General features: G+C 36.5%; 1 protein-coding gene across 2 annotated transcripts; it reads right to left on the bottom strand.

Annotated features, from left to right (window-relative positions):
• Positions 1–10: 10 nt before the first annotated feature.
• On the bottom strand, positions 11–2,138 carry LOC113320372 (40S ribosomal protein S23). 2 transcript variants are annotated; one of them, XM_026568280.1, is made up of 4 exons: positions 2,012–2,138; positions 1,170–1,325; positions 449–575; positions 11–354 (listed from the first exon to the last, which is right to left on the bottom strand). In XM_026568280.1, the coding sequence occupies exons 1-4, from the start codon at positions 2,014–2,016 to the stop codon at positions 214–216; spliced, it is 429 nt and encodes a 142-aa protein (XP_026424065.1). In that variant the 5' UTR covers positions 2,017–2,138; the 3' UTR covers positions 11–213. The 2 variants fall into 2 exon arrangements, with proteins under 2 accessions (XP_026424065.1, XP_026424064.1); XM_026568279.1 differs by lacking the exon at positions 2,012–2,138 and having other exon boundaries at positions 1,170–1,336.
• Between the last annotated feature and the right edge of the window lie 12,546 nt (positions 2,139–14,684).

The raw sequence follows: 14,684 nt of genomic DNA, 5'->3' as shown, positions 1-14,684 counted from the left end.
ACTAAGCTTGTTGGGAAAACAAATATCTGGGAACAAAATACCTAAGCTGTCTGTGTTGCATTACTTCCAACAAAATACAACTTTAATAAGATCAAAATTAAAACTGCATAAACAGATATGGTTCAAATCCATTTTCCACTAAATAGTTGTAAGAGATCATTCATGCATTTTAAAAAAGATACCTAGAGAAGTATGCAAGCATTCTAAATTAATCTAAGATCTAGGCTTCTCCTTCTTCTCCTTGAACAAAGCCAACAGGGACACTCCTGAGACCTTCACAACCTTAAACCTGACTCCGGGAATATCTCCGACGGCATGTCCTTTACGTCCAAATCCAGCAATCAATACTTCATCCTACATAGCCAAAAAAGAAAAGAAAGAGGGAGATGTTAACAACCATTGCTTGTCAAAAATCATAACTTAACTTGGACACTTGACATATACTTACATTTTCTTCAATGTAGTTCAAACAACCATCGTTGGGCACGAAAGCAGCAATCTTCTTTCCATTCTTGATCAATTGAACTCTAGCACACTTTCTGATAGCAGAGTTAGGCTGCTTAGCCTCAATACCACTGTGACAAGCAAACAAACATTCATTCAGCTTATATTTGTAGGATAGTTCAGCTAATACAAAAGCTAAACATTCATTCAGCTTATATTTGTCAACTAGTGATATCTTGAAACAATTAACTTCCTACAATATATCACATCTGAACTACACAACTCCTCAAAGTTGCATATGCAGATATTTCCGATATATTATAATTTTTCTGGTTCGATAGGATCCTGGTCAGTATTTCATAATTGCCTAAACCCAATACAGAAACTAAATATTCATAAGATTTAAACAACTGATTACTACTAAACTCAAAACCCATTGAACCAGTAACCAATTCTTTAGGTGCTGACCCTCGAAGCATATTTTGACCTTCTGAGGCTAGTTCCCTTCTTTGTTGATAAGTATACCCTTAAAATTAGGGTACATATTTTGACCCAAAAAAATCAAACCTTAGAAGGCTAAAATAGACTTCAAGTGGCAGCAGCCTTCGGTGAATATTAACATTCAGCTTATCAAGTAAACACTAATGACAAACAGACACTAGTGACAAACGAATTCATATAAACATCCACAAAAAAGAGAATAAAGCAATCAATACTAATCTTACATTTTCTCTAGAACGATTCCCTTTGCATGAGAAGAACCAGCAAATGGCTTCTTCCATTCGTTTCCAAGATGGGATTTCTTGTATGACTTGTCAGCCCATCTTTGTCTTCTGCGGTGAGACTTGAGCTTGCGACCAGCTCCCATACCTCTAGTCTTCCTGTATCCCATTCACAAATTTCATAAGTAACCATACAACCTACTGAAGCCCATCAAATATATCAAGCTTAAAAAACAATCCCTGTTTATGAGCAAGGGAAGTAAACAAATTGAAATCCCTAATGGAATTTCGTAAACTATTCAGATATTAGAGTTAACATAAGCAATAACATAAGTAGTCCTGTCAAACCTTTTCTTCTAAATAAATATGCAACTATAATGTACAAAAAAAAAGACATTGAAAAACTGTATCACAAACATAAGCCTTCCAAATCGATGATAATCAAGTACATATTTATGTTAAACAAACATCAAGAAATCCATACAAATATCTTTGGAAGTGAACAATTTCAGATTTCTATTTCTAGTATGATTCATAATAACTGTTCAAACCCTTTAAACTAACTCAATCAAAACAATGGTAAAATCAAACATTCAGATTCAACCCCATGTTAACATTTTATCATGTACCGGTCATTCACAAAACTAAAAAACAACAACTATTACTGAAATTTTTAGGTAACCCTAACATTAGAAGAGCATTTCCATCTTCAAAGCTAAAAAACCAACTCATGAATCGAAGATCTAAAACCAAAATCATCTAAAAATGTGACAGAACACTAAAACCCTAGATTTAGTTTCAGAAGTGTAAAAGAAACAACATCCATGTGAAGAAAAGAATCTTACCCCATGATTGCAGTGAATAGAAGTTCTTCGGCTGCGCCTAAAAACTATGAAGGTTTGAGGGAGATAAAGAAGATCCTTTAAGCCGCTACTCGCTAGAGAAAGAAGAAACCCTAGACCTTATAAATCTTGTTTATATACACACACCTGGTGGGATTGTTTTGTATATTTACCAAAATGGTTGTTTCTTTTACTATTATTACCACAATATCCTTCTTAGAACTAACAAACCCTCCAGACGGAACCGGACGGAACAAGGATAGATCTGGTTCGTATGTTTTTAACAGGAATGGAAGACTTCAAGGACCAATTTGGGTTAGAGGTGACGACAGGGGTGAAGCTAGGTTTTGACCTTGAGGAATGGATGTGCAAGTCACCGGTGGGTTTAAGGGGAACGATTTTTTGGGCACTAGCCCATTTTGGTGGGAGACTACTAGTTTTTTTTTTTTGGTGGATATTTGAAGTAAAATTGAGTCATCGTTTATCTTAGATTTTTGTTAATACCAAACTTGTCCTTGGTGATAAAATTGCCAGTGAGTTAATTATTGATTAGTGAGATTAAACTACTAATTTGACTTTTTTCAAAAGAAGAATTATTGAGAGGGAGAAGAAGAAGATTAAGATGATAATGAAGATGAGGGTTTTGGAAGAAAAAAAGTTAGATCTTTTTCTTTAAGAGCCACAACAAGAGTATGGTGTTCTAGGTACTCACGGATACTTAAAATTTAGTTAATGGTGCTTGAATTGGCCAAAACATTCCTAAAAATGAACAATCTACAAATTGATTTCGGTTTGGTTAACAAAGTTCGGTTACGACATTTGAAGAACAGATAGCCGAACTCTTCTGCAAGTGTAGTTCGGCTAATATTTCTAAAAACACAGGAAGTCGAACACAGTTTCAATGGGGTTTTTTCTTTCAGAGAAAAGTTCTGTTAGGAGAAAAAAAATTGCGACGTAACTGAACAAAAAGTTCGGCTGGGAAAAACAAATGAAAAAAATTGCGACGTAACCGAACTGAAAGTTCGGCTAGGAAATTTTTTGCGACGTAACCAAACTTTTCTCTGAAAGAAAAAACTCCATTAAAGTTGAGTTCGGCTTGTTCGACTTAGTTTTTCACATAATTCCTAGCCGAACTTCTCTCTGCAACTTCCATTTTCAACTCATTTTGATGATTACTTTTCATTTTTTCAACCAAAAACGAATGACAAGTAATGGGTTTGTTACAATTTTGATTTTAATTTTGTTTTGTTAATGATTTAAATTAAGCTATATATAGAGGTGGCGGTGGTGGTGGTTTGAGGTGGTCAGTGGTGGTGGTGGTCGGTGGTGGTGCGTGGCGGTGGTGATGGGAGGAGGTGGTTATATATATATATATAGGTGGTGGTGATGGGAGGAGGTAGTTATATACATAGGTTAAGGATAGGTTAGTCATTTCCACATTTTAGGACACCCCTTGTAACTATAGGGTAGATATTTTATCATTTAGTAGTCCCCCACCAAAATGGGCTAGTGCCCAAAAAATCGTTCTTTAGGAGGGGTTAGGGGTGTGCATACAATCCGGAACCGCGGATTTCATCCGCAACCGTCCGTAAAATTACGGGTGAAATCCAATCCGCAAGAGTCTATGGGCCGGTTACGGGTGAATTCTCAAATCTGCAAGGTTTAGCGGTTTGGTTGCGCTTGGTTTTGTAAATCCGCGGATTTATCCGCACCGTAGGGTAGTGAAGGAATTTCATAAAGTTATTAAGGATAATATTGGAAGGTTCGGTTTAATATATAATCTTGTTTATCGCTGTACATGTATGAACGGGACAGGAAATTACATATCACGAATTCATGACAACTGCTCAGAGGAAAGGTCTCGAACAAAGTAAGAAGCTAAAAATAGTCACCTCATCCTTATCCTTTTCCTATGCTGAAAGAGAAGAACTTCCTCCATATCTACTGAGTCAAAAATGTCTAACATGAGACAGTATGCTCATTCCAGTCATGTCCACAGAGAGAGCAAGAAACCAAGGTAACCATGACCGAACTCCATACTTCCTCATAAACAAAACATAAATTAATGGTCTACTCATATGCAACACCTCAGCAGTGAGAAACAAAACCCCTGGAACTCCCTTCTAAGACCAAAATTTTGAAACTGTAGGTTTAATGGAAGTTCCGGTGAGAGTGAATGCATGCTGGTGGAGCAACCAACTTGGGTAGACTGGGGTTTTATACTCTGATGCCTGAAGTCTCGAATATCAAAGCAATTCTACAATATGACAGATCGGTGATGATTTTTTTTTCTTTTATTAAATCTGCGGTTAATCCGCATCCGGCTAGTACAATTCGCAGATCCGCAGAGGTCAAATTCACGGGTGATTGGACGGGTCACGGTTCAATTTTCCAAATCCGTAACTTTGACGGCCGGGTGACCCCTAATCCGCAACCTTCAGTCTGTTGCACACCCTTAAGGGAGGTGAAAAATGGATTCTTTTTTGTTGTAGGGCTTGTAGTCCATGGATCTGCGGTCCAATATAGTATCTAGGGTTTTCTTTCTACATGTATATATAGGATGTTGTTTCAAGTAACCTGATGATGCTGATCAATAGAAACTTTTCTCTGCCTCATCATCTTCCCCTATTATCCACTGCAACACGTTATCAGCACGAGATCTAACCCTGTGACAATGGATTTTGATTTGTTCCTTTTTTGGATTGCTATTATAAAAAATTCTTAAGATGGGACGTTGAGAAACAATCAGGAGAAATTAAGGGTGTAAATTCGGGCAGGCCAGGCTTAATATTTGTGAGCCCGTAAACAAATTCAGGTCGGGCAGACCGGATAAAAGTAGATAATTTGCTACCTAAAGACCGCCCAAAGCCCGCTTTTTATACGGGCGGGCCAGATCGGGCCGGACATGGCACTATTTTGATTTTTTTTAAGTTTAAATTTTCAAATGAATGGTATTAAATGTATTTATTTTTAATACAATATCCTTTTTAACATTGCATACCGTAAGTGATAGTATTATTTTATATTTAAATTACAATGACAAATTTTTATTTTAGCCTATAATAAATAATTAATTAGAGTACAATAAACTTTCAATAAGAAAATTTATTACTGTTAATGTTTTGAAAAGGCTAATTATAAGTAAAAACAACTATATATTTTATTTTTCTTGACACAAAATTGACAATTATAAAATGGTAACTTTTAAGTCTTTTTAAGAGGATATTAAATGATTAATGACACATAGAAGGCTTTCAGGTCGGGCACCAGGCCGGGTATCAGGCCGGACATCATAATTAATTGCAAAGCCTGAGACCGCCCAATAAATTAATCCAGGCTAGGCTGGATGGCCCATGACGGGCCATAACAGGCTTTGGGCTACTTCGGGTACAGGATGACTCGGACGGGTACAGGAAAGCCGAGTATTTTCGGGTATTATTTACACCCCTGAGAGAAATTCTCATAAGAAATTTTGCTTACTTCAGCATGACGGAGCAGAGCGAAAAGGAAGAAAATTTGTTTCCTTTATCATTTTTCTGGTGGGGAAAAGGAGAGTAATAATTTGGGGAGATGGGAAAGAAAACGCATTTTGTAATAATTCAATTTATTGTAAAATTATATTAATATAAAATGAACTCGCACAATAATTCGTTTTGTTGTTAATTTTAGCTAAAAGATAAGGTAAAAATTAGAAGCTCTGAAACATAGCAATAATGGTACTTGTTGGAAAGTTATCGTCGAGGGCTTTCCGAATCTAAAAAATTTATCATTTTTGGACATATTCAAAAGATATTTCAGTTTGAAGTTTTTTTTGTTTATTTAATTTTATTAAGAGAGAACAAAGAGAAAAATGATTATTTTTGACACTATTTAAAGATTACGAAATCATTGATGACGTCATCTCACATGGGAGTTGTCCATCTTAGGACCAAAAATTAATATTTAGGACCAAACAATAATATATATTTAAGAAAATGACCAACTAGACAGTTGACTAGGTCAATAGAACCAAACTAACTCAATTAATATATTTTTTCGAGGACCATATAACATTTCCTACTTCCTCCGTCCCACTATTAGATGACCTACTTAGTTTAAAATTTTTGCCCCACTATTAGTTGACTTATTTCGTTAAACAAGGGGATGTTTCTAAAATTATCCTTTTGATTGATTATAGGTAGTATAAGAAATATGTATAATTTGATATCCATATTTATATTCTTTACGTAGGTGTTTTAAAATGCTTTTCAACGATACAAAGTTCACGAAAATCCATGGTATAGTTTGAGAGATAAATCAATTCTAAGTTTTACAAATTATTGTCAAAAGGGTATAATTGTAGAAAATACTACCTTTCATTCCTTGCCTTAAGAATTGTGCAAACTTGAACTAGGTCATCTAATATTGGGACGGAGGGAGCATACGTTTATTTACCCGATTATAAAGACTAAGAATGCCACATTCCTAAACCATGTAACATCTTGACAGCCAATAAATAAGTTTCTCCTTTTAAAAAGAGGTAATTATTTTTTATTAAAAATTATGACCGTTTTTTAGTAAAAGATGATAAAGTCTTGGCTTTTATTTATTTTTTAATAAAAATTATGACCCACTTTTTTTTGATAAAGTAAATGCTTGTATTAACTGACTTGAGAATGATTGTCTCTTTCCATGAGACTACAAAAATCAGAGGGAAAATTATTAGAGAGATTGATGTTTATGGCAGTGCTTCTAACGGATTTAGCAACTGCATCTGCGACCTGATTATCTCTCCTGCTAACATAAGAAAAATTACAATGCTGAAAACTTAAACTCAACTGTTTTATTTCTCTTAAGATGTTTCTATTCTCCCATTGTATGAGAAGAACCTCATCTATAATGGACTGGATAACTAGTTGTGCATCAGCCTCTATGTGAATCTTGAAAATCTTCATATCCTTTGCCCATGTTAAAGCTTCACGTATGGCCATGCACTCTCCATCTTCTGGACTCAGAACTCCATTTGAGAAGCTTCCTTTGATTCCTTCACAGCTTCCTGCACCTGTGCGCAATACAACACCAGTTCCAAGTGTTTTAGTATTATGACAGAAAGAGGCATTAACATTAAACTTAAAAATATCATGTAAAGGTGATTTCCATTGAGAGTTTAAACTGACATTCAGATTAATGTTATTGCTTAAAGGTTCATGTAATTTAGAATGCAGATGATAAATTATTTTATGCATGGAGCTAACAGGGTTGAGAGATACTCCCTGAAAAACTGCATCACACCTGTCCTTCCAAATAACCTAAGTGGTTACCATCAGAGTATAAAGCTTAGTTTTATCTTTATATATGATTTCATCTAAGAACCAACTTTCTACCCATTCAGATACAATATAATGAATACTGTGAATTATTTCAATATCCACACTTGAAAGCCTCCAGATTTTCTTGGCATGATCACATTCAAAGATCAGATGTTCTATGGTTTCTTCACTCCCTTCGCAGATGGCACAATGAAGAGAAATGTGCTCATTGTAGATGGATAACTTATATCTGGTATTATGCAGATCTTCGATGCATTTCCAGGCAAAAGGTTTAATTCTGTGAGCAGTACTTGTTTTCCACAGTGATCTCCAGACTTTGTTTTGAATATCTCTGTTATTATCCTGAACAACTGAAGTAGTCATTGTAAGTTGCGTGTATGTACTTTTCAAAAAAAAAAAACTAACCATCTCTAGATGGCATCCAAAGCATTGTATCTTTTTTGAAGTATCAAGAAAAATACATAGAATTTTCTGAATATTATAGATATCAAAGAGTTTGTAGAGCAAATCAGCATTCCATATATCAGTTTCAGGAAGTATAACCTCTTCAGCATTCTGATAAAATCTGAAGAAATCATTGATTGGAACAGGAGGAGAAATCATGCTTGGAATCCATCTATCTAACCAGATTTTGGTTCTTTTACCATTATTAACTTCCATGAAGTAGTTTTGTTTTACCACCTGAATGCCTTTGACAATTCCATTCCAAGTATATGAGCCATTTCCAGCCTTCAAATTTTGGTGTAGAATATCTCCATTTTTAAAGTATTTTCTTCCCATGATGTTAGTCCAGATAGCATCATTTTCATTACACAATCTCCATGCCAGCTTTGTAAGAAGAGCCAAATTTAGCTTCTCAAGGTCTCTAAAGGATAAACCACCTAATTTTTTAGTTATACAAACTTTGTGCCAAGATATTGGATTGGAGCCCCTATTAGAATTATGCCCCCATAAAAACCTTCTTTGTATAGTGGTTAACTTGTTGATGAGCTGTGTAGGTAATTTAAAAGTACCCATTTGATAAATTGGTACTGAGTTGAGAACATGTTTTATCATGGTAGACTTGCCAGCTTGAGTAAGAGAAGTAGAGGACCAAGTGTAGTATCTACTCATGAAATTGTTTTCAATAGATTTAAAAGCCTATTGCTTTGCATGACCCAGTAGTAGTGGAGAACCAAGATATTTTTCTTTAGAACTCATAGGCTTGATACCCATCAGCTGAGTGATCGAATCAACCAATTCAGGATTAGTTTTCTTGCTGAAATGTATGGAAGACTTATTAAAGCTTATAAATTAACCTGACTGAGTGTTAAAGTTGTGAAGAAGATCCAAAAGATTATTAGCTGACGTAATATTTGTTTGAGTGAAAACAAGCAGTCATCTGAAAAGAGCAGATGATTAATGGATGGAGAACCAGCAACCACTTTAATGCCTTTAATGGAGTTATTCTGTTGTGCATTGGAGAGATGTATAGACAAAAAATTCCATTGCAAGAATGAATAAATAAGGTGACAAAGGATCACCTTGTCTGATCTCTCTTGTAGGTTGAAATTCTTCACAAGGAGATCCATTAAGCATGACAGAAAGAGAGGTAGTGCTAATACATTGATAAATAAGAGCACAAAAGTCATCATAGAAGCTAAAATACTTAAGAACTTTAATCAAGAAATCCCACTCAAGTCAGTCAAAGGCTTTAGATATGTCAAACTTTAAAGTCATCCATCCTATTTGCCCTCTTTTCTTTTCCCCATAATGTATTATCTCTTGAGCAATGACAATATTGTCACTTATAAGCCTTCCAGAGCCATATACTGCTTGATAAGGAGAAATGATTTTCTCCATTAAGGGCTTGAGTCTTTGAACAATGAGCTTTGATATTATCTTATAAGAGGTATTACATAGCCTAATTGGCCTGTAATCTGCAGCACAAGAAGGATTTTTCTTCTTAGGGATAAGTGAAATATAGGTTTTGTTAATTTGTCTCAAGATATGCTTTGTTTGAAAAAACCTAATAACCATCTGACAGACATCATCTCCAACAATGTTCCACTGGCTCTTATAAAATCCTGCCTGAAAACCTTCTGGACCTGATGCACTCCAGTTTTCCATACTTTTAAAAGTATCATGGATCTCTTGATGTGAAAGAATAGATGTGAGCTGAATATTATCTTCATCTGTAATAATAGGACCTTGTTATAGTTAATACAATGAGAGCTTGTCTAGATATGGGACAAGACGTGGCACAATCTGAGCGGTGGAGAGGGGAATGATTCTAACATTGGGAGTGGTAGTGAGGTGAATAGGGGAACGATCAACGTCCTGGATTTATTGTCCCATATCTGGACAATAACAATTGTCTCAAGTGTAGCATTTTGGGTAATAATAGAAGGAAGTATCATGAAAAGTTTTTCATCGAGACTGACAGATATTGAAAACAATGTCACACCTCCGCAGGCCTAGGCATAAAAATAAGAGAGAAGGGTGATTTAGTCATTCATTCCGCGCTATCCCTACAGCCGCACCAAATAGCTAGATCTAAATGTGGGTTTTTATTGTTGGGTGGTGGTGTGGTTAGAAAACACACAAAAACTCTTGCAAGTATACAAGGCCAAGTTTTAGTATAGAAAGTAAGCAAGGGATCATTCCACAGGGACTTGGGGTGTATTGAAGTTTCCTAGACTAAAGTTATCTAAACAAGTAACTAAGTGGCAGTGAGATAGTGACAGTGGAAGTTACACAAAGGCAGTGAGCCTAAGGCAGTGAATTAAAGAACCAAAGAAACAAAGAAAAACTTAACCAAAACAGAACATGGGAAAGAAATTGTGGATGGGAATGAAGTGTATGGAGATGGATGAGAATTCCCTTCACCTAGCTAGTTCACCTAGGTTAACCTTGTCATGTGTCTAGTTAACTACCTAAAGTCCTTGGATTAACCCCTAGCATTGCCTATCTGATTAAAGCATAAACAATCACAGGTCAATTAGGTTCTAGGTCTCTAACTAATATGGCTTTGTTAATCCCTACGACTATCACTGACTCCTAGCATTAATGGTCTGTTTAAAGAACCACTAATCACAAACCAGTGAACCCTTGGAATGTCACTAACCTAAGTGTTTTGAGCTCAACAGGATGTAACCCAAATGGCTAACCAACATGGTTCAATGGTCTTCTCACCCTAGTGGTGGATTAGAACACAACAAACATGGTGATTAACATAACATGATTAAAGTATTAAACATCACAAAATTAACAGTAACAGTAAACCCTAAAAATTAAAATTGAAGAACCCTAAATTGATTTGAAATGGAAATTGAAATTAAACATGAAATTAACCCAATTAGGGGGTATCTCGGATGACCCAAGAACACCCCGAAATTTCTCTACACACTCTCTATTTATAGCATACAAAATACCCAATTTTTGTGAACCCTAATTTTGAAATTAAGGTTTTGAAAATCCGAAATTTACTCACCAACTCTCTGATTTCGCCTTGACCCATGCTTCATCTCTGTTTCCTGTTCTTATCCATGCGCCTATTGATGCAATTGCTCCCTAATTTGAGGTGTTTTATCAACCCTCACCTAGGTCAGTTGGTGAGAGGGGTTAAAGCACTTCGAATTAGGGGGATGGGTCGTGTCGGGTTTGGTGAAGATGTGATAGTACTGCAGAGGTGAGGTGGGAGAGATGGTGGAGTTGATGGAGGTGGTGGAGTTGCAGACGGGGTATGAGGGTGAAGAAGATGAAGGTCGGCTGGAGAAGAAAACGATTTGGGTTTTCTTTTGGTTTTGTTTGGGAAATAGGGTTAGGTATATTCGGTGTGATGCGGATCATCAAGTTTCGATGTCTTGCGATTCTGAGCCGTGGATATGAAGCTGATAGAATGATCCAACGACGAGAAATGATGAGGCTAGTAGCGACCGTTGGATTGTGTGATACAACGAAATCAACGGTGCGAGATGGAGTTAGGTGATGTAGTGTTAAACGGAAGTATCGAGATTTGATGCACATGCATAGGAGCGACCGTAGGATTCAAATGCAATCTAATCTGAAGGCTTGGAATTTAAGCGCTATGGTGTTTGACAAGGACTTCATATTTTGATGCATGATGAAGGAGCGACCGTAGGATTTCGATGTAATCCCATCTAACGTCTGAGAATGGAGGCGGTTATGGATATAGAAAATGGGTTTGGGTAAGGGTTTTGGGCCTTGGGTATGCCAATCCCATATCTTCTTTAAGAACAATTCTTCCTTCTTGAGCCCATTCCTAGCTTTTTGGACTTGTGCGCACCATTCTTCGCGGCTTCCTTGCGTAATTCCTCCCGGCTTTCACTACTTTTCTGCTCTTTTCCGCTCCGCAATTCATCCAAACTTTATTTATTACCTAAAAATGCAAAATTAATTAGTAAAAATATTTATTCTTGAAAACAATGAAAATACAGAATATGGGACAAAATGTAGAATTAATGCACAAAAGATGAGTTAAATGCCAACAAAAAGGGATAAAAATATACAATATTAGGCACTCATCAAATACCCCCAAACCTGAATTTTACTTGTCCTCAAGTAAAACAAAACTAAGGAAATCCTAACTATACCACTGTCGCTGGTCTCTCGAATGCATTTAGCGTATGCACTAAGCCTTTTAAACCACTAAGTGTCCCTAGTGGACGAGTTGAAGTCTCGTGAAGGTTTGCTTAGAACGTACCTACACAGTTCTAGATCAAAATATAAGCTCATATTCCATCAAATGTGACATGTGCAAGACAGTTTAAGCTCACAGCAAAATGGAGATGTCAATCTAGCTATCAAAGGCACAATCCTAGCACTGATAACAAAAAAAGACATGTGATAAGAGTGTAAAGTGTATCTACACATGTGTAAAGAAAGATCTGAAGTTATGACTACTAATCACCAAGAGATAGTTTCTCAAGCTAAGAACCAAGGTCGAAATCTAGCTAGCTGTCCGGACTTTACGAGAATTGTGAATGAGTTGGAGGTATTTCACAATTACTCGCGTTGTACATCAACGACATACACCCTCCTTGTTTATTACAAAGAAACAACAAAATGACTCTTTACATGACTCTTATTTACATTGACTACTCTCTTTTATTTTTGGAACAAGAGAGAATGGAATTGATAAATACTTGATTTTTTTTTTTTTGAATAAGGAAACACTTTTGATACAAATACAAAAAGAAACAAAAGATTACATGACACTTTGCAAGAGGTAGCCCTTTTTGATGCACCCAGTTAAATTCGATGGTTGTCTTTCTTAATGTAACCTCCACCTTCTATCCCAACCAACCAAAGAACAAGCTAGTCAAGTTTCGTTCAGTATTCTAAAGTGATTGGCAATCGTGACTTCCTATCAAACACCTTGAAGATCGAGGCCATACATGTATTGGTAGATCGTGCGCGTGCAAATTTCTTATCATTATGTGAATTGTGCTAGAATCAGGGTGCCTAAATATCTAGACTAAGACTCCTAATAATTACATGTTTGCACAAGAGTCAACATTTCAAGGTAAATGAGCTCCATTTTTATGTTTTTTTCAATTTTTTATTTTTTATTTTCATTTTTCATTTTTTTCAAAAAGAAGGAGTTCTTGTTTTCAATTATGGCATATTATCGAAGTATCTACTTTTCACCCCCAAACCTAAACTAAACATTGTCCTCAATGTTTCAAAATATGAACAAAATTATAATACAACATATGAAGAGGATCATGTTGAGTAGAGAAAAAGGAAAGAGAATACCCGATTTCGGCGAAAGCAATATTAGAACTCCGTTATTCAAGGCAAGAATCCAACATATGTCAGCCGAGATCATATTGGATTAGCAAAATATATACAAAAGAAACAAAAGATTTAACTAAGAAACTACCTACAAGAAAATTTGGTTTTTAATGGGATTGGACTTTTTGGGAAAAATTTGGTTTTGTCGGGAGACATTTGGTTTTGATGGGAAAAAGAAAAATTTTGGTTTTTAGGGAAACATTTGGAAAACATTTGGTTTTTATGGGAGAAAAACATTTGGTTTTTAATGGGATAAGGAGACCAAGCCCACTGTTGGGTTTTGCGAAGCCCAGCTTTTTGAAAAACATGCCCACTGCTGGTGAGTAAAGCTCACTGTTTTTTTTTTTTTTTTTTTTTTTTTTTTTTTTTTTTTTTTTTGGAATTTTGAAATTTTGGCCCACTTGAACTTTTGGTTCAGGCCCACAGTTCAGAAACAAGCCCAGGTAACAATTTGAAATTTGGGCTCTTAAATAGCCAAAGGTCGAGGCCCAACTGGGCTTTGAAAACGTTTTCTGTTTTTGGGTCAAGCCCACAGTGTAAATGTTTAGTTTTCAAATGGATGTTAAGCCCACAGTCCCAGAAATTTAGTTGGGCTTTGGCTAGCTACTAACTAAGATATGAGGCCCAACTAGGCTTTCAAAAGTTCAGTTTTCTTTAATTTAAACAACAGGCCCAAATTAATCTAAAACCACAAGCCCATAAGAAATTAAACAAACAAGCCCACAAGAAATTAATTACAAACCCAACAGAAAGATGGAAAAAATTATTACAAGCCCACAAATTAAAAATGGAAGCCCACAGGTTGGGTTCTCTTAATGGGTTTAGGCTTACTTGCTTAAGCACAGCCCAGCTGCTCAGTTAGGTTGCAAAAGCCCAGTTGGGCTTTGGATCATCCTAAGATTTGGCTTCAACACTCAAGGCCCAGTTGGTCTTTGGTCTTTCATCAGCTGCAGCAGCTTACAGCCCAGTCAGGCCTAGCAGCAGGAGCAGATCAGCAACAGCAGCAACAGCACAACAGCAGGCTTTGCAGGTTCAGTTAGCAGGGCCACAGCAGAGCCACAGCAGAAGGCAGCATCAGTTAGCAGGAAGGCTTCAGGCATCAGTTCTTGGCAAGCAAGTCTCAGGAGGGGCAGTTCAGCAGCAACTCAGGGGCAGCCTCAGCAGCAAGAGGCTCTCAGGCACAGCAGCAGCTTCTCCAGCACTTTCCTTGGCAGCAGCAGCAGCAGAAAGCAAGGAAGAAAAGCAGCAACAGGAAGCAGCAGCAGCAGCAGCAACACCTGTTGGCTCAAAAAGAGAAGTAAGTTTCTTGCTAGAAGCTAAGAAATTCAGCTGCACTACACAGCAGCTACTAAAACAGCAAGTTACACTAAAATGCAAGAATGCAATGCATGATGAGTATGCTAGAATGAAACAATATGCAAAAGAGTATGCAATGATGCAAATGAACTAACATGCAAAAACAACCAAGAAAAATTCAACACAACACAACCAAGTCCCCGGCAGCGGCGCCAAAAACTTGGTGTGGTTAGAAAACACACAAAAACTCTTGCAAGTATACAAGGCCAAGT

The sequence above is a fragment of the Papaver somniferum genome, chromosome 11 (genome assembly GCF_003573695.1).
Source record: "Papaver somniferum cultivar HN1 chromosome 11, ASM357369v1, whole genome shotgun sequence".
In the NCBI taxonomy this organism is placed as follows: Eukaryota; Viridiplantae; Streptophyta; class Magnoliopsida; order Ranunculales; family Papaveraceae; genus Papaver; species Papaver somniferum.
Note: the sequence above shows the minus strand (reverse complement) of the source record. Positions and strands in the feature narration are given on the sequence as shown.